Below are 23,795 nucleotides of genomic sequence, written 5' to 3'. Positions count from 1 at the left end.
GAAAGTTTTTCAGTTCTGTAGTATAGGCCAGTCAAAATTTTTATTTTTCCCTTAATTCCTAATACAGAGCTGCCAACTTGTTCAGTTTTAATGCAATATGTATGAATTTTGTTAATTTTACCGCAGGCTGCTTTTTATATGAAGGTTGAATGTCTCACATGTTTTGTAATAAAGGCATATCAAATGTTTTAAAAATTATCATTTTGCTATGCTGTTTTTGATATTTTTGCACATAAATTAGCTGCTAAATTGGTATTTACCTGATCCTCAGAGCAGTTTATAAAATGTTATATAATGCAAAAAGCATGAGTGAAAGTAATACTTTAGCACATAAATTAGCTGCTAAATCGGTATTTACCTGATTCCCAGAGCTGTTATGGGATGCATAAAGCACGAGTTTCAGATTTTTCGAAACACATAGACATATACAACACCAACTGTGCCTTGAACCATGTGACTTTCATCTAATCACAAAGGGCCTCATGTGCTAAACTACATCTGTTAAGCAACCATCTCAAAATGAACGAAACTCAACTTCCCCAGAATGTTTATCATCAAATATTGTACCATTCACAAAATTACCAGTTTTTCCCAGCAAAATATTTTAACTTTTGCTACTTGTTGCTGGATTAGTTAATTGCTACAGTCACAAAACTGGTACATTATTGTTCATGTAATTAAGCAGGCTAATATATTCCTCTTCCAAGAACTATACATTACAACTATTCTGATGTGAATCAACCATTTCCTTAAAAATACCTTACATATTTTTCTGGTTTTTTTCACTTTAATCCCTCTTTATTCTTCCCTTGATGGAAATAAAATAACATCTTATTATTTTTACTTTGTATTATCATTCAGAGGGGGAGGGAGATCATGGCAAATTCCACAAACCTTTTATCAGAAAATTCCTTCCTTTGCTGTAAGTGTTTTGCATTGTTTTGTAATTAAAAAAAAAAAAAATGCAGAATTTAAAGCCAACAGGCAAATGCTCTTTTTTGAAACCATATTATTTTTAAAAGCATTTATTAACATCAAGTTCCTTACTATTGAGACTTATTTTAATGTTAATAAAGTGAATACAACACACACCTACCTTGGCTGATTCACTGGAGAAATGTGGTTCAAAACTATTTTTGTCTAAATATAAATTAAATAAGAAAAATAATAGTTGTTTTATTTGCTGCTAAACTCTAATTACTTTTCTGTTTTGCAGGTTTTTAAAAAGTTACAAGAAATTTCCATGCCCATTGAAAAGGTTTGTATCTAGCTATGATTAGAGCAATATTGTTGTAAATAAATCATCAATCCTGTTGTAGTTTTTCATGTTTTTAAAAAAAAAAAATTTCGCTATTAATAAATTCTTGGGATATGTTTACAGCAAAAAAAAAAATGTGACTCCGAGTTTTCTTTAATTATAGATTAGAAGTTATTGCAATGGATGCTGAACTTCAAGAAAAACCTCTAGCTGATTTAAAAAAATTAGCTGAATTGATCAAAACTAATTGTGAAAATGCTATGAAAGAGCAAAAAGACAAAAATGAATCAAAGGATGAAGATGAACCAGGTGAGTTTCTTTCATCATTTGTATTAAGTGTTGATGCACATGATTGAGGAAAAGGATACTCCTGAAATTATATATTTTTTATAGCCATGAAAATTAGTTTAGTGAAGAACATCTGTGTTTAAATTACAGCATGCAAAATTTTATCGCTAGATATGTGCCATGGTTGCATAAGCACAAAAGGGGGGGGGGGGGTGCTTCCATCATCAAATGAATAAAAATTTGAATGTCTAAAGGAAAATACTACTGACACTGAAGAAAAATCTTTTTCATAAGTGAAAGTTTATTCTTTAAAATTGCTTACCACAAGTAATGTTTCTGCCTTTTACTTTGCTAATGTTACATATTTTGTGTTAAAAGTCACTGTTGTGAAAATTTCACTGCATTTATTTTCCTCCCTGAAGCACGTGACATAACAACATATGTGATATGATTCTTCCAATTCCATTATGTTAAAAACTGTTTCACATTTTGAGACTGCTTTTCCATGCTCCATGCAGGGATATTTTTCCACCTATTTAAAAACTTTAAGCTAGTTCATAGCATTTCCTTTGTAAAGGCAGTTGGCATTAAAGTTAATTTGGAATACATCTTTAATATTATCTGACATTTCTTCACTTTTTGTATCACTTTTGTGGGATGGGAAAGCTTAATTAGCAACTATAGGACAGTCATTTTTGTTTAACCTAAAAAATACTAATGCTTTTTTATCATGCATAATATTATTGAATAATATTTGTAGTCTGAAACTGAATTTTCAAAGTTTGCTCTAGTTTAAGTGTTTTGTTGATCAGTTTGTTTTCCACCTCCTTTTGACCTTTGTACTGGTATAGAAATGTTGCATAAGTTAATTGTGATTTTACTCTTGATTTCCTCAATATTGAAACATACAGATGTATAATAATGGTACATAAGAAGATAAACAGTTAAGAAAAACCAGAAAATTATGAAAATTATAGTATAGAATGTTAATTGCAATTATTTGTTGAACAGGGAAATTTTTTAAATACAGACAGGCAGATGTCTCCCTGGACACAGTGCTGATCCCGGAAAAAGCAATTAAGATTCTCAGATATAGACCAATTCGTACCTAATTAATTTTGCTAAGTTGAAGAGGAAATTATTCTTATTCAATCTTATTATTTATCTTGTTTATTCTTATACTTCTCTGGCAATTTCCATCGACTCATATATTGTCATATAAACTTTACAAGCTTATGGATCGACTCCTGATTTTTACGATTTTTAGTTACGGTTCGCTTTAGAACTTTTTTTTTCAATCAAATCATGACTGTTTGTTCAAAAAAATCCTCCAAAATATTTGAAAAGAAAAACCTCTGATTCGCTTGAAAAGTAGCTAAAAAAGAAGCTTTCCCTTCCCTCGAGCTACCTTCCTAAACACAACCTGGCCATTTTGCCTCAACCTTTCTTCAGAGCATTTACACAGCTGCGGTGTTGCCAGATTTTGTCAAAATCGCCCAATAGGTAATGTTTTTCCCCCTAGCTGGCAGCAGAAGGAAGCTGTTTAGTTTCAATTCGCTTGCTCTCTGGAAAGATCTGGTCAACTTCTCTTGTGGTCAGTATAAGGACGAAATGATGTTCATAAATTTGAATCTTTTATAATGTAATCTGGAACCATTTTTTTGCGAAGACAACCAATGAATTAAATGTCAGTGCTCAATCTTTTTCTCTTTGCTTTTTCAGAATAAATAATGTGTTTAATTATATTTTAAATTGTTAGTAACGGTAAATGTTGCAGATTTAATTATATCAGAACATAGATTTGCAAAATTAACACTTTTTTGAACATTAAGGAAGTTTTAAGACAATTCTGTAACAACGAATATTCCATTACAACGAAATATTTTATCGGTTCCTTGGAGTTCGTTTAACCCGATTTCTCTGTATGTGGTTTCAATATTTGATGCATTATTGATTGGACTTGAGCTTCTAAAGTAAATTTTAATGGAGTTAATTTAGCATTAACTGTTTTACTAACTTTTCTTCTGTTAGCTACTTTTGCACAGTTATACGATTCAGAAATAAAATGTATGCATTAGTTGTTGCACAGTCATGAGATTTTTTTTTTTTTTTACCAATGTTTAATATTTAACAAGGCACCTTTATTATGAATTAAAATTGTTACATTACTAATTATTTTTTGAATATAAAATAAAAAAGGAATATTATATTACTTTATTACATTAATGATATATTAATACATCATAAAAATATGTACATACCTTTTCGGTTATTTTGAATAATAAATGAACAATATTACTGTGATTAATATAATTTATATTGAAAGGAATATATATCCTAGTGGAAAGTGCCTAAATCTCATGGAGTGCACTGTTGTATTTTTATGTGCTGTACATTTACCTAAAGAAGTATTCATTTTTGAAGAAATGTTTCATTTTTAAATCATAGTTGTGAAAAAAAGAGGAAGAAAGCAAGGTCCTTCTTTCAAGATTGGAAATGTTCCTGTCAATGCAAAAACGTTATTAACCATTGAAAGTGAACTTGAACCTCTTGATATTTTATTGCCAGCCGATGCAGAAGAAAGGAAAAAGTGAGTCAAATAATAATCCTTTGTTTCTAGATGTATAAACGTATTTAATGTTTTGCCTTTGAAGTTTTATATTCTCAATCCTTTTAAGCTTATTTTTGCTGTGTTTTGTTTTTATTGAGCAATCCAGAAGATTGCTTATTGATCTCTCTTTGGCTTCAGAGGGTGTTAGGAGTAGACTGTTGTCATTGTGATTGATCCAACCAATCACATGACTGACAGTTAAATATTCTTTTAAGTTAGACAGTTAAGTTATTCACATAACTCTTCACAACAGTTCACCTAAATCTATAGCTTGTTTCGCTTATAGGTAAATTGGACACTGATTCTAATTAATACAGTGACATGGGAGCCTATCCCCTCCTCAAGAGAAAGGGCACCCCCTCTCAAAAAATTAATGGCCCTGAACCCCCAGTTGGGCACCCCTGAGTGACATAACAGTGCCCTTTTTAGACATTTGGTAAGGAGTGTTTCGTCCAAAATGTTTCTCTAAATTAAGCAACCGTTTTTACTTTTGAAACAATGCTAGAATTAGTTTCATTTTGCGTAACTGAACACTGAACTGAAAACTCAAATCAATGCGTATTTTAAAATATTTCATGAAACTGAGCCGTTTGCCTATGGGGAGAGGATAGGGTGGGGTTTTTTTTTTTTTTTGTTTTAAATGCATTAATTTTGCTTTAAATTTTGCTTTAGTATTTCAATAAAATCCTATTTTTTCTGAGAGGTTGTTGAATTTTCAATTTGTTCAGACTAAAATGTGTTTTTTTAATTAAATTTATTTTCCTTTGGGGGGGGGGGATACTTTGTTTATAATATTGTATATTGCAAGTATTAAGTTTATTTTTTTTTAATGGGAGGTTGACCTTTATTTATTCATTTTTACTTCCTTTTTTACTTCCTTTTACAAAAAAGGAAGTATTGTATTCGCGAAAAAATTTTCACTCAAAAATCGACCTTAATTTCCATTTTACTCACCCCCGAATGAATATTGAGTTTTTTTTTTTTTTTTTGACTCGACCACACGTGGATAAGTGCCTAAGAATGTATAAACACACTAAATATCCATAATGACGATTTCCGAGTTAATTACAACGAATTTCCTCGTGAAGTTTTTTCTTTTTCCAAAAATACGCCTAGTGCGGGCAGAAAAGTTTACCTCATAGTAACGTAATAAACTTCTGCACAAAGTATGCAAACCCTACGAGGAAACGGAAAGTCAATGTAGATTCAGTACTTGAAGGCGGATTTACTTCAAACAAATTTTGTTGGAAATAGCTCTTGACGACAAACTCCAGACTCCAACTCCGAGAATTTAGAGGAACCTGACTCTGACTCCTGTGCCAGACAAATACTCGGACTCCGAATCCCCAACTTCGACTCTGACTTCATAGCTTTGGCAAAAATTTATACACGGAGGAAAAATGACTGACTCCGATTCTGGGATATTTGACTCTGATATCCCAAAATGAGATTGACTCCAACTCCTTTATCCCAAAATGAGATCAACTCCAACTCCTTTTAACTGTGAAATAATTATTGTTAATATGACTTGTTTTTATTTTCACGCTAAAGTTTTAATTTAGGTATTCAGTTTTTGGCGAATAAACTAGAAGTCATTTATGTTTCTACATAAAGATATGCGTAGATGATTTTTTTTTTCTTTTTGAGAATATTGATCAGGTACTAGAAAGTAGTATGCGTATACGAGAAAGTAGGCTCATTTAGTTCTAGACGGAACTTCTTTTTCTGGTTTATTTCCGCTTTCGTAAGCAAGAGAACAGAGATGTGTGTCCAGGCCAAAATGTTGTATTGCTTTCTTTTTGCTACCTCTCTTTTGGTTTTCTGTTAATGAAAATTCTTTCATTTTTTGCTGCAAGGTTTTGCAATTTGCCTGTTGTTAGGAGAGATTTCAGTGATCTCTCCCAGAAGATTTTTAACATTCAACCCCTCTTTTAGGTGGACTCTAAGAGAGCATTGTAAAGATGCTCATTTTGATGTACCTTGGAATATTAGTGATGATTCAAGACTTCTTCGTGGCATATATGAGTATGGAATGGGTAACTGGGAGTCAATCAAAATGGACCCAAACTTGGAGTTGGGTGATAAGGTAACAATAATTTTTTTTCCGGATTTTGGAAATTTTTATGATGTAGTGAAATTTCAATTACTGGAGAACTATTTTATTGTTTTTCAAAATCTGATATAATATGCATTGAACAAATTGCATTAAATGGTATGTAATATTTATTCAATGAATTTAAAAGACCATTGAAGCTTAAAGAAAAGATACAGTAGTGCTAAAGATCTTCCCAGCAGTCAAACTGTATTGTACAAATTCAAACAATTCAATCTCTATGAACACCTTTGCAAATATGCTGTTATGTTGCTAATGCTATCCCCCCCTCCCCTCAAAAGATCAAAGAAGTTGAATGCATTTATTTTCTTGCACCTGCACTAGTCCTAAAAAAATTATCAATTTCAGTCCTTTGATGTTTTCCCCTCCTTGTCTATTTGTAGATAGTTTTCTGTATTTACTTTTTTAAAGTGAAATTGCCTTTATTTGTACGTTTTTTTTTCCTGTGTTTAATAAATAAACAAAGCTTTGTAAATTAATCTCATTGTTTATTTGTTGTTTAGATTTTGCCAGATGGTGAACAAAAGCCTCAAGCGAAGAATCTACAGACACGTGCTGATTACCTGTTGAAAATACTTAAAAAAATATTACTAAGAGATGCTGGCCCAGTAAGTTTTAATAATTACCTAAATATTTTATTTATCACTTTTGCCTTATTACATAGATAAAAACTGCCTTCCTCCATTTCAAAGATTTAAAATCACCAAATCATAAGCTTGTTTTCTTGAAACTCATAGAACTTAACAATCAGGGGTAGGAGTTGTCCTAAAATTTCTTGTCCTGAAATTTTCATTATTGTTTTCCATATTTGCACAGAAAAAGATTTTTTTCTTTTTTATAACAACCTGAAAAGAACCCTTTTCAGGTTGATATCAAAAATAATTTTGGCAAAATAAAGTTGGTGGACCTTAAGAAGTTTTCTCTAAAAAAGAAAGAAAAATCTATGCCATTGCTGAAGAAAGAGGGGGTTGGGGAATCATGTAACCAAAACATATGCTTAATATAAAGCTGTTTATTTTATCTATACTTTATAACTTTTGCAGCCATTCCTTTTCTGAAAAAAAGATAAAATAGTAAAGAAAATAAAAACAGCTGTGCAGCAAGTGTTGTAAAAGAAAAACTATGGAAAGGGAATAGGATCTGTTATTTTTAATTTTGATTGCAGTTCTGTGGTAGAGGGGGGTGTTAGTGAAAGGTATTATAGTTTATTCAAGTAAAATAAATGCAATATGTTCAGTTAGGACCCAAAAACAAACACTTGGTTGAAAAAATATATTTAGAGCAAAATTTAAATGAGCTGTTGCCAGATGGGAAATAATATTTATTTTATTTATAGTACTTATCTTGTGTTGTGGTCTGGGCATTAACTTGTTCTTGCAGTTTGAAGAGTCTCAGTTTACTTTTCTGTTCAGTGAAATTGGATTATTTCTTGCACGTACATGCAGGACCAATCCTAGGGTGTCGGCCGCCCGTGTGCAAAGACCTAATGTGCCGCCCCTGAAGAACAATTTGCATGTTTTGACTAACACTTAACGCCCATATAAATCTTTCTCCAAATTTCTGTATCAAGTTCTAATTATAAAAAAAAAAAAAAAAAAAAAAAAAAAACGGAAGGATGAATTCATGTAAAAAGTTAGAAACTCCATTGGTACAATTTATATCTTTGAAGAAAGTAATTGGTTCCGAAATTTACTAGTCTTAAAAACGCATTTTATAGTCTGTCTTTGTTGACATCAGATGGGGGGGGGGGGGGAGATCGTCCCCAAAAAGTATACGAAATTGGCGTATGAAAAATAGCTGTAATTAATCTTTGGTTTTGTTTGGTTGCGGGGACAAAAGAGTCGTTAACATTCAAGGTCCACGGTGAAATTTTGAATATTGACGTCAAAAATTGCAATTTTAGGAAATTTTTCGAGACTTGAGGGGAAAGTAATGCTGGAGATCTTTCCTGAAATTCTTTCAAAATTGATGTCAAATTGCAGCTATTTTTTGTGACCTTAGTTTAGGAAGGATCGGCGGTCTTCCCGAAAATTTTCTGAAACAGAAGTTTTAAACACGCAATTTCGGGTTATCTTTGTTGAAATTGCTGGAGGGAGGAAGATTCGGTTGTCTCCTATCGAAAGTTTTCGAAACTGAAGTTTAAAACTCAAATTTAGGCTGTCTTTGGTGACGTTAGGGTGTCTGGCATCTTTCCTCCGGTAATTTATCGCCACTATTGTTCCAAAAACACATTTTTGGCTATATGTGTATACGATAGAGGAAACGGGAAAATATTTCGAACTGAAATATTTGTCGGAATTAAAATCAATTTTTGGCTATTTTTGTGAAGGAAGGATTTGGGGCTCTAAAAAGCGCAATTTTGTGCTATCTTTAGTGACGTTTAGGAAAACGGGAAGCTTCAGCGGATCTTTCTGAATATTTTTCGATATTAATATCTGAAAAATACAACTAAAGACTTTTCTCTACCTCACCTCGGCGATTGATGAGGGATGCCGGATGCCCTAGCGGCGTGAAAATTTACATAAGTCATCCGGAATTTTCTAGAAATGGTATTCCCAAAATCATATTTTATGCATTGTTTGATAACGATGGGACAAAGAGTGGGCGAGGGTTCAGTATGCCCTCAAGAATGCCTCCTTGTTTTTTGAAACTGAAGTCAATTTCAGGCTAGTGTAGGCAGGAAGGGTTTGGTGGCTAAACGGAACCGTCTATAAACGAAATTTTGAGCTATAGTGATTACGTGGGAGAAAAGGGAGATCCGGGGTATTTCGCTCAAGTTCTTCGAAACTGATGTTTGATAAACGCAATTTTAGTTTGTTTTTGAATACGTTAAGTGAGAGGGTGTGGGATTGGGGGCCTCTCTAGAGACGCTAATTCAGACTATCTTTGGTAGTAATGTTAGATAGGGAATGGATTTCAGGACCCTCTACAGCAAAAATTTTGAAAAAGAAATTCGAAAAATGCTATTGAGCAATTTTTGATGACGTTAGAGAGAGAGGGCTGTCTCCAGAAAAGACATTTTGGAGCCATCATTTTTAGGCTATGTTTGTTTACATTAAGGAAGAAAGGGTGAATAAAAGACTTAATTGGATCCTTAAAATCGGTGTTTAAAGTCCTAAAAACACAGTTTGAAGCCTTCTTTAGTCTCGTCAAGGCATCCTTTTGATCTTCGTTTTAGAGCCACACTTAAAATTTGTAACCCGGGGCAAAGGACCTGGCCTCCTACCTGATCTGAAACCGGGCAGTTCATTCGTGATTTTAATTAGAAAAAATTGCTGTAAAGGGGGAAAATCAAAAATTTTAGTTCGTTGATTATATATGTTTGATTCTCAGGGGAGTTGCAATTTTCCATTGTCTCTACAGTAGGGTGGGCCGAAAAAACCTTTTTGGGAAATCTGTTTTTGGATAGTGCGGAAAAATTGCTATATGGGCCCGTTATTACCCATAAAAAATTTCGCTAAATTTGTTTAATATTTAGCCGGCGCTATTTGACCTTGAAAAACTGAAAAAAAGGGCGAAAATGCACTTTTCAACCCCTTTTTTGCAAAAAAAAAAAAAAGGGAGGGGGGTTGAAAAATAAAAAATTGAAGCTGGTTTCAGCAAACATTAGAAGTATCTGTCTGTGAATTAGTTGAAATCCCTAAAGACTTTTATACATTTCGTAGAATATCTTTACTAATAATAAAGCTGAAAGTCTCTCTGTCCGGATTTATGTCTGGATGTCTGTGACACGCATAGCGCCTAGACCGTTCGGCCGATTTTCATGAAATTTGGCACTAAGTTAGTTTGTAGCATGAGGGTGTGCATCTCGAAGCGATTTTTCGAAAATTCGATTTTGTTCTTTTTCTATTTCAATTTTAAGAACATTTTTCGGAGCAAAATTATCGTAAGATGGACGAGTAAATTACGAAATTATCATGACGTGGAACCGTAACATGGGAGATCGAATGAACATAGCCAATTGGCGAGAAATTTATCATCCATTATTTGTAAATATACAGGTGAACCAAATGACTTTTTAATTTTCCACTACGGGCAAAGCCGTGCGGGTACCACTAGTTTAGGAATATTTGGAAAAATGGATAGGGTAACAACCCAGAAACTACGAAAAAGAGAAAAAAGATGCCAAAAAATTAAAACAAGTGTTGCTTTGGATGAGAAAGACATATCAGTAACCAGCACAAGTGGATTCAGGATTAAGGAAAGTCATATTACATTGAATGAACCTGAAACAGAGCTTGAATCAGGATAAAGCACAGAAAATACAGATGACAATTTTAAATTGAATTATCCGCTTTCAAGAAAACGTAAGCGAACTGATGCGCCATCAACAACGACTAGTCAAATGAGACTTTCTATGCCTTATACAGCTTTAGCAGCAGATCTAACTGGTGCTTCAAATAGAGCAGGGGCTAAAATTGCAACAGCAGTTCTCGCTGATTTCGACTTAGTTTCTCCTAAACAAAACAAAAATATAAGGAGAGAAGTCGATAAAAAAAAAGGAGCGAGCTAAGAGAAAGGGATTAAAGAGCAGTTAAAGGGGCAGCTATAAAGAGTTGACGGCCGCAAAGATGACATCCTTCAAAAGACATCTAGCCATCAAAAGTTAGCATCTGAAGCACCATGTAGCACTGATAGAAGAGCCAGGTAGCAAGTACATCGGTCATTTATCACTAACAGTTGTTGAAAGTACAAAAAAAAAAAAAAAAAATCGCAAGGTATTATAGGCTTTGCAAAAAAGTATAATATGAGCTTGCTTAACTTAACGGTTATTGGATGCGACGGAACAAATGTAAATACAGGATGGAAAAGTAGAGTAATTCGTTTACTTGAGACATATCTCCAAAGACCTTTACAGTGGAACATATGTCTGCTGCATACTAATAAGTTGCCACTGAGGCATCTTATTCTGGAATTGGACGGTTGCACAAAGGGGCCACATTCATATTCTGGAGCTATCGGACAACTTCTTAGAGATTGTAAAAAAAATCCGGTGGTCAAATTTGATAAAATTGACTGCAATCTTCTGTTTTTGGACATGGAAGATAGAAAAAGTTTAAGTACTGAACAACAATATTTGTATAGAATCTGTCTTGCCGTAAAAGATGGTAGTTGTCCTTCTAGCATGGCGGACAGTAGCCCAGGCAAACTCAGTCATGAGCGATGGCAGACAACTGCAAATCGTTTGATACGCTTGTATATAGGCACACCAACTCCATCAGAAAATCTTACAATGCTTGTAAAGTATGTAATGTTAGTTTATGCTCCAATGTGGTTTGAAATAAAAATGAAACCGAACTGCCAGTATGGTGCCCATCATTTTTGGAAAATGATTTCTCTTGCAAGGCAGTTTCCAGACAACGTTAAGGAGATATTTTTCAAAGTTCTCTCAAATAATGCAGATTTCTCTCATCCTGAACAGCTACTGTTGACAATGTTGTTTGACTCAAGAAAATACATTCGGGAATTAGCTGTTAGGTGCATTCTGAACTCTAGAAATAAGAAGACGAAGAGCTCGGATGGTGTACGATTTTTTAAGCGTCCTAAACTCAATTTTGAAGCCGTTGATTATGTTGATTTAGTTGATTGGGCAAACTCTTGTTACAGAGCCACCTCTTACAATGCATCTAAAAGATCAACAATTGAAAGATGCACCTAAAAGACCAATAATTGAAAGAAATGTGCGAAGAACAGCCTACAGAGTTCACTTTCGAGAAATTTCCCTGTCACACGCAAGCTGTGAAACTAATGACCAAAGTTGCAATAAAAGTTCGTGGTGAAACTGCATGAGATGGATACATTCGTGCCAAACTTCAAGCTAGGAAAGAACTTCCATCATTTGATAACAAGGGACAATATTATTCCAAAAAATAATAATCATTATGTGCCTGAGGTATTATAAATCAAATTTGAAGATTTCTTTTTCAAAATTTTATTATCTTTATATGTAATTCTAGAAAATGTATGATACTATTGCGTGATAATAATTACTATGATTAATAGTGCTATTTAATTAATTAGTCTATGATTTAATTTTGAAAAATAATTTTCACATTGGTTTTTAAAGAAATTCAATATTTTTTCATTTTTTTCCAATTTTTGATTACAGAAAGGAGCGGTTAAATGCTCATTAAAATCAATGAAACATTTCATGAGCTCGAACTGGCTCATTATATGACATTTTCGGTGCATTCCAGCAAAATATTTGGAATTTAGTTTTTTTAAAAAAATTTCGACAAAAATTCATTTTTCGCTTTTTTTTCGGTTTTTCCGTGTCAAATAGCGTTGGCTAGATATTTTTTAATATCCAAGAAATTTTTTGTGAGAGATAACTAGATAAGACTAGATATGGCGATCGCCATATTATCGCCTTTTATTTTAGTATATTTTTGGTTCACAACATGTGAATTCTCACCTCCGTGGCATGTCACACACCTCGTGTGACTGTTTATGTTGCTTAATAACTTGTTTAATTAAAAGTATGTTCTTATTTATTTATTATTCCTTTCACAAGTGTCTCAAATGCTAATTGTTAAGTATATTTAATTTTTTAACCTTGTGTTTTAGTTAGTCATGTCACACAGTAAATTCTCACCTCTGTTACCTAAACACAAAATGCCATTCCTCATTAACATGTGGCAGTAATGACACCAAATTTTATTTTTCACGATACAAGGGATCAGGCATAGTTAAAGTTGTGAGATTTTTGTCAATAAACAAGGAGATTTTTTGTTTGGAAAACTTAGTATGGTTATTCTGACTTCTCACCTCCTTGAACTTGAATTTCAGGGATGTAAATTAACATAAAAAAAGAAGTGAACATCTTTTCATATGCTTAACATGTGCAGATTGTACCAACAAAGAAAAAAAAAATTCCATGAAAAATGTATGCCTATATTGCCTATTTTAATGGAAAGATCCTCACCTCCGTGTCAGACCTTATCAATGTCATTATTTCTGAGGTGAAAATAACTATGGAGGGGAAATACATCATTCTACCAAAATTATAAATTGCCAGTATATCCTCAAATTTACTAAATACTATTTTTTAACGTACATTTGAAACTACTAATCAAGCCGTACTTTAACTCAGAGAGCTTAATATTATATTCCCACTAATCATTAAAATAGCTGATTGTTTGCACAATTAACAAGATATTGGCCTCAATTTATAAGATATATTTTTTAAAAAATTCTTTTTTTTTTTCCCATGAACAAGGCATTTTTTTTATATGAGTAAAATATTTGGAATTTTTGGGCCATTGTTTATGGTTATTTCTAGTAGGTAACACTTTCATGTAAGAATGAAAAAAAAAAAGCAAACAAAAGGTTTCAAAATTTAAAAATATTTGTGTTCAAAAGTTGCGTTTTCTGGAGTACGGTACCCACTAATTACATTTAAGTTATCAAAACTGGTTATTTGTTGTCAAAAAATTGTTGAAATAGTCACTTCGACCCCTCTTTTTACTATTAACACTCTTAAGGGCTAGAGAGGTGAAAAAAAATTGAAAACATGAATATTTGTAGGAAGAAGGAAGACTTGGGGGAAATGGGGTATTTCCTCTTAAATATTTTTAAAATCATTAAAAACGATCTTTTTCCTGGGGGTTTTTTCACAATGTTTTCACTTGTTTTTGTGCATAAAATCAGAGTAACTGTCTCATTCCTATGAGCACCATTTTCAAAAAAAAAATTTTTAAACAATTTTGAAAAATCTTGAAAATCTATACGTTGTATCGTAGTCATATCGTACATCTTCACTGAAGAAATTCTGTGTATTATTTATATCCATGCAAGTTACATTGATAGATGTCATTGAGATTATAATTGCTAGTAACTTTATATTAAAGCATTAATGTATATTTTTATTTCCAGAGATGCACCACTGTCATTGTTTATCGTTTTTTCATACTATAAAAAAATTATAAGCAATCTCCCCCCTCCTGACTTTTTTTTAAACTCGGGTATTTTTTTATGAATTCACAAAAATGTTCTTGAAAAGGTTTTGCAGATGCAGTTTACTTGTTGTAGAAGCAGCGTTAACTTGATATATATAATATTTGTCTAAATTTTTTTGATTTTGATTTTTTTTTTTTTTTTTTTTTGGTTTTATGTGGTGTATGCTGCCCAAAGTCATATGTGCAGTGGAGTTCAAAATGAGAAAATTTCAGTTTAAAGTTTTGCCATATCATGTATTTGCTTCAAATGCAACTTTTTCCGAATTTTTAAAAAAATATTTTCCATTCGCAAATGACCGTGAAACATTGTATTTAGATTAAATATGGGACAAAGAACCACCTGGTGACCGTAACGCAATTTGGATAAAAGGGACAGATATGACTTTTGTGCTCAGCACAGCAGTGTAGTGCCTTGTGATTTTCATATGGTCAATTTTTTATCTGTTTGTTGTGGCATGTATAATATTTGACTCTATTCATATATTTTTTTTCTTTTTAGGAGCCTGAAACTCCAAAGAAATCGAAACGAGGAAGGAAACCTAAAGTTACAGAGAATTTAAATTCAAATAAGAAATTCTTGAGTAAACAATTCGTTGAAAATGACGATAGTGATGCTTCTGATGACTCGGTAAGTAATTGTGGCCTATTAATAAAATGCTATGTGTGGCTTTCTATAAATCGTTTTCAGGTGGATAGTTATCTGCACTAAAACTGTACAAAAGACATTTTTTTGAAATATAGATAGGACACTCGAAGACAATTTTGAAAACATAAGATAATTGTTGCTGTCATTATAAATTTGATTTGGTATTAAAAAGTCTGGTCTGTGCTAATTCTATATTAGCTACCAGTTTGTTTCGCACTCTTGACTTCCTTAAGAGGTTTTCCATCTCCAGCTCAGTCACTTTCCTATGCCGGGCTGATGAGTGCTAATAAGCACGAAACTGCAGTCCTCGGCTGGAAATGACTGAGCTGGCGGTGTATTTCATGTATTTCTGCCTTAGCCCTGGCTAATGGGCGGTAATTTACTGAATATAAAATTCAGTATTTACAGTACTATGAGGCGAACCATTAAGTTATTAAACAATCAATCAAACAGTGCGATTTAATGAAAAGTTAGAAGGTTCCATTAAGTTCCGTTAGATATTAGTCGTGTTACTGAACAGCAAACTACAGGAGGGGCCGCACAATCCTCCGTCTTTCTAGTGAAAAACAGTTAATACTAATAGGTTTGTGGATGTAAAAGCTACGTTTTATATCTTACTTATTTTAACACGTATATGCATATCTGTGCCGATATGTTGAAGAATGCTTAAATGTTTCTATTGTACCCTATATTAAACTTCATAAATTTTGCTTTGACAATTGTTAATTTTCATCACGCTTAGCTTTTAACATGTCAGCACTTCATTGCCATGTAAAGAAATTGTGTTATATTTTTTTATTATGTTAACAAATCAAAATTTTTAAATATTGATAGGATTGCAGTTGTATGTGGATTTTTTAAATGAATCAGTATTTCGATTGTTTCTAGAACAATAAGAAATTATTTTTCATTTGAATTATGGTCTCAGAAGAGCACAATATTTGATACATTTTAGAAATAGGGTATTTTTCCTTCCTATACTTTTTTTATGTCTCCTTAGCTATAAATTTATTTTTTTCAGACTGCACAGGAAACTAAAGCTACTGCAAAGAAAGTAAAAGTAGAAAATTCTATTGTTGAGGAAAAAAATAATAAAGAACATCATGTATCTCCACCAAAACCCCTTCCTGCTGGTGACATAGACACTACTAAGAAAAAAACAGAAAAACCTGAAAAATCCAAAAAGAAAATTCCAAAACAAAAGGTGAACTTTTCTTATCATAGACTAAACATCTTCTATTTTTAATGCTAAATTGAAAATTTGGATCTAAGAGTCAAATTTCAAAATGAAGTTGACCTTCTATTATCTAAGTTTTTGAAATTTGACCAAATGACTTGTTTTATTGCTAGCACTAATAATTTATTTGTTCATACTTATTTGTTTCTGTAGACACCAAAAAAGGCGATTATCATGTTATAAAAGCATAATAATATATATATTTTTCTTTTTATAAAATTGTTAGTACAGTAGAATGTTATCTTAATTTTTCATGTTAGAAATGACTAGGACGTAGTTAAACATAAATATGGTTATTTTTAACATTAGGAAGGTCATCCGGATAAAGTTAAAGAACGTAAGAAGAAAGTTGTTCCTGTTATGCATTACACTGTTGCAGAACCTCAAGTTATTGACGAAACAGAGGAATTATCTGAAACTGTCTTCCTGGAGGTATTTCACACAAATATTATTCATTAAACTGACTTTCAAGTTCTGTATCATATTGCTTTATGATTTTACTGTGCTGAATCTAAGAGCAATGATTGAAATTATTGGTTGTCACATAAGCTATTAAATGCAGAGTTATGGAATCTGGCTGATTTGAAGGCAAAGGAGTCGGAGCCAGTCATTTTCCGTCTGCTAAGGCTGTGAAGTACGAATAATATTGGTTTTGGGGTGAAGGAGCCCAAGGTTTCAAAATTCCTGGAGTCAGTCTCTTTCCCTTCAACTCCGCAGCCCTAAACAAGTGAACTATGTAGTTGTAATTTGGCCAGGTTCTCTAATAAAACATGTCAAGCTCTTACTGCTCAGCGAAGTAAATAATATTATTTTGCTAAAGATGAGGATGAACTTTTAATTAAGGCAGAAAAATGTTTGTCAAATATTAATTTTTTAATAATTTTTTGTATTTAAATACTTTTTTTTAAAAATATTTTTCCAAAAAATATTTTTTTAGCAAAGGATGATTTTTGACTCTGCCAGCTTTTTTTTTTTCTCCTGATCTGCCTTAACTTTTTTTTTTTTTTTGAGCAATCACATTTCTTATTGTTCTCATTTGACAGTTTTGATGTTCCTATGATTTATTTTCCCCCCGCCTTCCTCTGCAGCACCACCGTCGGATGGCCCCTCTGGATGCTGCTCCTTCTAGAGAAGACCGTCTCCATGTTGCGTCCATATCCTATACACACATGCATACACACACACACGCCTACATACATAAACCCACACTCATATTTGCGAAAAACATAATTTGAATTCAAGATGTCAAAATTCAAATTATTATTTTTTTTTCTTTGGTAAATCAACCTGACATTTACAAAACAGTCAGTTTTTGTGTAATTTGGGAATCCATTGAAAAGGAAATATGTCCAAATTATATTTTGTTCTTGAATCTTTTTTATTTTTGTTAGATGAAAATTTTTCTTTTTTCATCCTAGTGCAAAGAGCAAATGAGACCTGTTAAGAAATATCTGATGCGACTTGATTTAAAAGGTCTTGACTTGACAGAAGAAGACAAATCCAAAAGATTTGCACAGTACCTGTTGAAAATTGGAAGAAAAATTTCCGAAATTCTGAAAGGATATAAAGATCCTGAAAAAATTAATAAATGGCGCAGGTATGTAAAGTCAAATGTTCATTTTGCTCTATTTTAAGTAGTTTCTCTTCTAGCTAATTCTTTTAACTAAATTAATTGGTCTTTCCTATTTTAAAATTCTCCCCCCCCCCTACCCTAACCCTAGTAAAAAGAACCTAAGTAACCCTAAACAACGCCCCAACTAAATTTCAGTTATTTTACTCATAAATAAAAATAATCTTGCTAGTGGAGCAGTACTATTAATCATGGAGGTGATACAGTGAAACCTCTCTGAGCGGCAACCCTTCTGTTCCGTAAAATTTCGGCCATTCAGAGAGGGTGGCAGATTTAAAGGGTTAAATTTTATTTAATAATTTATTTTATTTAACTAGGGGGATCTGCTTGCTAACGCTCACAAAACCCCAAAGATTGCTTCGCAATCTTATTTGATTTGCAAAGATTTAAATCGTCAATCAGGGAGAAACAGATTAAAAATGCATTTTGAGCTCCCTTTAGATCAAAAAGCACCCCTTCCCCGGGTTTCAATATAACTTGTACCAACTTGCAGAGCCGTAAGGGCTAAGGGGCTCCTGAGCATTGCAAAACTGCAGTTTTGTACATTTGAAAAGTCGCTTTCATATTCGTGGTCTATAGTAATATATTTTATTTTCTGTTAAAATCAAAACAATTAACGTTTAAATAAGAAAGAAGAAACATGCAAATCGAAAAGACGTAACTATTGCAACACCAAATAAAACATCAATAATTTTAATGGAGATGAGATTCCTTTGGAGATAGAAACTTAGTTTTTCGACCATAGGTTGAGTTAGATCTGGAGTAAAAAAAGCCGCTCTTTCCAGTGGTGTCAAAAGGAAAACTGTGGGACAATTCCTTCGCTTTTTACCGATTTAGTGTCTAAATTTTAGCTAAGCCAAAAACAGTTTGAGCTGAAAACGCAAATTACTCCTGCCATATTTAAATTAGAGCACTGAAACAAATTGCGTAGAACACGAAAGGTTCCACCCTTTCCAAGGATGTATAATATTAATATGTGCAAGTAATTTTTCATTCCTTTAATAGGCAATAATAGGCAATTTACGCAAAATTTGAGCTTAAAAAATTAATTACAAAAAAACTAATTCAAATTTTAAAAAATAAAACCCCAGGTGTACACCCTTGGAGTTCGAAGTAATTTTGTACAAAATTTCAAGGCTGTAGGTGCTATAGGGTCTCCTGAACGCAGGTCCACCACAGACTTCCTCCCAGAATTTCTTTTAAACCTTACTTTTATTTACTATAAAGAGATTATTGTTTACATTTTTCAAAGAAAGGATACAATTAGTTACTTAGATTTTTACTCTTCTCCAGCCATTGCTAGCAAATTCGTTTTTCAGTTCAAAGGGTAAATATCTGACCAATTTATTTGTCATTGCATCCAAGTTCCCGATGACTTTATCATTCCTAAAATCACTTCATTTGAAAGTTTAGCTTGTTGACCGTTACAAAACGTATTAGCAAATTGATGGTCAAAGACCAAATTAGTGATTGAAAGGCATTAGTTTAAAAGTTTATTTCAAAAGTTTATTTGCTCTAAAAACATATATAATTCACCAATCTCAAATTCATATTAGATTTAATTGAAAAACGCTTTGTTTTGCTGACTCGTTAATCAGAAGATGTTTCTCTCAGTTGGCACTGTAATTATCAAAGCAGTCCATGGCTGTTTCGTGCTGAAAAAATTTGAAATCGTACGCCAATAATTCTTTGGCAGATTTTTCGTGCTTATATTGCTTAGAACCTTAACACATTGATTGAGATTCATATTCGTATTTTCTGAGACCTATGTATAGGTACCTAGCCTTTAGTTGGAGAGATTTTTCTAGTTTTCAAATGTTTCTATGTCAAAACCTAGGCAGATAATAAAGAATGTTATCTATGTTTACCATGTTGAACTTTATTAATCACTCAAAACGATAATGATGATTAAGTCTTAAAAAAATATAAAAAAAGGTAAATAATGGAATAAAAAAATTCTTTATACAGTTTCAGGCAGAGGACAACTTGTAGTCTCAGACAACAATAGGCCAGATCAAGTTTTCACTGTGTTTTCTAGGTTAAAATGAGGTGACTCATAGTTATACCCAGTAAGAGTACAACTATGAGCCACGAGGAAAAAAATCCTCTTCCTCTTCTTTCCAACTTAGATTTTTTTTTTTTTTTTGAACATTTCATTTGAAAGACGATATGTATAGCTACCATTGCTTAAGTCCTCAAATTTCTAAATCAAAGATATACACCGAATTTTTCATTGAAAGCATTGAAAAGTGGCTCATAGTTGGACCATTTTACGGTACTGTATCTTTCTTTACAGGACACAAATGACTGCATTCATCTTCTTGAGAGAATAAAATCTTGCTGTTGCTATTATTGCTTCAATGCACTTTTAGGTTTGACTTATTTTCTTTTAGACCTTGGGACGGCTTGAGTGTTCTATGCCAAACTAGTTTTTTCATATCTTTATTTTTTAACAATTTTCCCATTAACACTAGCTGCATACACTTACATTGCGTTTTTCGAAATTCTCTTTAATTAGAGCAGCTATAACTTCACTGAAAAGTAATTTCCTTCTAACTTTTGAAGAAACTAATTGACTAATTATTTGCTTCTTCTCTTTTTTCCCTTGGTGAAGGTGACTGTGTGTCCCCCCCCCCCCTCTTCTATAAAGTTTTTGCTGGTATTTTCTTATGCACTTTTTTGCATTCATAAGCTTTTTTTTTTTTCCAATTGTGTATTTTTTCTCCTTTTTCTTTTACGTTCTTTCAGTTGTTACCTTCTATGAATTTTACCGTCTCCACTGGAATCAGGAACAGGAGGATTGTAACAAGCATTATCTTCCAATATCAATTCAAATTTTTCCTCACACTTCTTCTTAAAAAAAAAAAAAAAAAAAAAAAAAAAAAAGTGCTTCATTTTCACTTCATTCCTTTTTATGATTCTCCTCTGGTTTTTGATCATTTACTTCATGTATTCGTTTGATTTTACCTGCCTTTCCTCGCACAATATCTTTCTCTCTCTTCATGCTTCTGTTCCTCATATTTTTGTGGACCATTTCTTATCAATTCACAGTTTTCTCATGCAGTTCTTTTTCTTCTCATTTATTTCCCTTATTTGACTGATATTAGTTGGTCTTTTGCTTTTGTTTTTAATGCACTGGCAACTAATTTCAGGACATTTTTTCCCCCTTGAAAAAAAAAAAAAAACTTTCAGTCTTTGAAATATCAACCTATCTAGGAACTAATTATGTTAATTGTGCAAACAGTGAGCAACTTTCATGATCAGTATGAATCAAATATCAAGCTGTCTTGATTAAAATACAGCTTAAATTTTAGTTATTTGATGAATTTTAGCCACTTGGAACCAACAAACAATGTCTGAGAATTTCGCAGCAATGTTGAGATTTGTGCAATGTTACTGTGTGGTACTAGGTCATTCTTGGAAATAATACTTTTATCTCAATCATTTGCACAAAATTTTCCTGACTATTCCAACCTCTAATCGTAGTCTTCTGGTGATGAGAAAATTTATTATTTTGGTAAATTTTATGAATGTAATATTTAGCATGGCTTGCCTTAGTGGCTCCTATCTGTTTTTAATATTTGCATATATGTTTAGAATTCATATTTGTTCACTTTGCGTTTTTTTCATGCAGCTCTTTATGGATCTTTGTCTCTCATTTTACGGATCAAAACGCGAAGCAACTGTACAAGATCTATCGCCAAGCACTAAAAAGCATGGAACTTGTACCTCATTCATCAGACCCAAAAAAACCGAAGGAAAAAATGGAAAGGAAATCTATACTAGATGTAAGTTGATTTACACTTTGTTTGTACAGTTGCGTCTGATTATAACAAAGCCATATACAGGGTGTTCTGTTTTAACCTGCAAGACCTTTATTTTTGCAACTATTAGTCCTAGATGAATACTTCGAAGTGAAAATAAAAATGAGTCAGAAAATACAAAATTTAACTTTTTATACGATCCCCATTTCCCCTAACTTATATTTAGGGAAATAATCTCCATTGAAAACTAATTCCAACACAAAAAGTTTGAAATTAGTACGACCAATATTCACTGCGCTATGAAACGCAGCGTTTAGTGACTTAACGCCGCTTTTCACTCGCTGTCAATAACACCTTTTGGGAGAAAATATAGCAATTAACAAGTGTTTATAAAATTACATGTGTGCACAGAGTGGATTTTTTCAAATTATTCGATGTTTTGTAATGTGTTTTTGCGTATCACGGCATAACATTTGCATTTATTTTTGAATAGCAATGAAAAATATAAATACCTTGGTTTTCTTACTTGGACAACCTGTCATTCTTCTGAAAGAGCAATAAGTTCCAATCTCATGTTCTATATGGTCCCTTAAAACTTAAAACTGGAATATCTCCTTAAGTTTTGGTCGCACAAATGTCAAGTTTTTTGTGTTAGTAATACTTTTCAATGGAGATTATTTCTCTAAATATTAGTTAGGGACCTAGGTCCCGTATAAAAAGTAAAATTTCGTACTTTTTGACTCCTTTTTATTTTTGCTCAAAATTTTCAATATCTTAACTCTGCTTATGATTTTGAACATTTTTGCAATCGGAAGCATACATCTAGGACTAACGGTTGCGAAAATAAAGGTCTTGCAAGTTAAAATGAAACACCCTGTATAGTATATTTGTGGATATAATGCTATAGCTTCAATTCTCTGTCACATCTTACTGTATGTTGCAGTAAAGCTCCTCCTAACGAACAGCCCCCTTATGTATATAGCTTTTAATTCCACAACACAAAGGTATTAAAGGTAGTAATGAATTTGTAGCCTCTCTCATACGGACACTCAAACACGAACACTATTTTAGGAGTCATTTGCATTGAGATATCTTTTTTGGGGGACACATTATTTCAAGATTAAAAATTAAGTTTCAAGAACGAAAACTTTAAATCTCGGAAAGTGTGGTGGAGTGGTGGAAAAGTACTTTAATGTGTGGGGAAAATTTAGGAAAATTCCTCCGTTAAGCGGAGTGACAAAAGAAACCACCACTTCCGAAAAAAAAACATGATTAAGTTGTTAAGCAAAAAAATTTTTTTGGTCATCAAATTTGAGTGCAACAATGCACATGTCAATGTCGTACTTAAAAAAATTTTCTGGTCTAAGCACAAAAAATATGTGTGAGGTATAAAATTAAATTTTGTATGCTATGTGTTTATGCAAGTATTTCATTGCATGTGGGTTTTTTTTTTTGGTCAAGATCACAATCTTGAAAACAAGTGAAAATTCTGTTTTAATGTGTCTAAAAAATATTTCCTATTATACTAAAAAAAATTTTAAGGTTATCACAATATGGACTTTAAATATTCATGTGATAAATCTGCAGTAATTGATGTTTGTTCTGTATGTTTTTGAGTTATTTTGTAATGTCATGTATTTTTGATGTATGTTATATAGTCGCGTGTTTTGATGTATGTCATAAGGTCATGTATTTTTTTGTAGTTTTCTGGCAATTGTGATTTCGTCTCATTGATTATCTCACTGGTTTTTTTTTTTTTTTTTCATTTGACATTTAAATTTTTGACTTACCCTTTTCTGTAAATTTTGATATGTTGACGGCATGAGTGTGTTGTTGTGGACTGCAAAATTTTTCTCGCGTACAATTCAGTTATCTTTTTTTCCGCCTTTTCAACCGTATCAATCACCTTTTCTTCTCTACAATAGAAAGTGTAGTGCATTTTCGTTTTGTAGCCATAATTCGATAAAAAATAAACCTGAGCTTCACAACATTAATAAGTAAAGTAGGAAAATGATGACTAGAACGAGAAAGGGTTTGTGTTCGAGGAGCTGGTCATTCAGGTTGAGAGAACGCTTATTCTAGAAACTCGACCATTGTCCACAGAAAACAGCAACTGAAACATGCCTCTCCTCCCACATACCTGTGGTGAACACAACTGTGAAAATCACTAACAAAAGAGAGAACCCGAGGACACGTTATTTTACTCTAGAGCACGTAAATGGGGGAGAAAAGGCATAGCTGTTTAAAAATTCGAGTTTTGAGGGATTGAAAATTTTTTAACTGAATGTTA

The 23,795-nt window shown here is 32.6% G+C and overlaps 1 protein-coding gene across 1 annotated transcript in view; it reads left to right on the top strand.

The window, feature by feature from the left end:
- Window positions 1-23,795, top strand: part of LOC129223846 (chromodomain-helicase-DNA-binding protein 1-like) — a 118,796-nt gene that overhangs the window by 77,729 nt on the left and 17,272 nt on the right. The window contains exons 26-35 of the mRNA XM_054858209.1: window positions 1,217-1,258; window positions 1,422-1,567; window positions 3,995-4,136; window positions 6,093-6,243; window positions 6,774-6,878; window positions 14,728-14,856; window positions 15,896-16,078; window positions 16,421-16,543; window positions 17,530-17,708; window positions 21,376-21,529. Coding sequence (XP_054714184.1) covers window positions 1,217-1,258; window positions 1,422-1,567; window positions 3,995-4,136; window positions 6,093-6,243; window positions 6,774-6,878; window positions 14,728-14,856; window positions 15,896-16,078; window positions 16,421-16,543; window positions 17,530-17,708; window positions 21,376-21,529 — 1,354 coding nt within the window. The remainder of the gene's footprint in view (window positions 1-1,216; window positions 1,259-1,421; window positions 1,568-3,994; window positions 4,137-6,092; window positions 6,244-6,773; window positions 6,879-14,727; window positions 14,857-15,895; window positions 16,079-16,420; window positions 16,544-17,529; window positions 17,709-21,375; window positions 21,530-23,795) is intronic.

Source organism: Uloborus diversus, chromosome 6 (assembly GCF_026930045.1).
Source record: "Uloborus diversus isolate 005 chromosome 6, Udiv.v.3.1, whole genome shotgun sequence".
NCBI lineage: Eukaryota > Metazoa > Arthropoda > Arachnida > Araneae > Uloboridae > Uloborus > Uloborus diversus.
The sequence above is the reverse complement of the archived record's forward strand: the minus strand, read 5'-3'. Positions and strand labels throughout refer to the sequence as shown.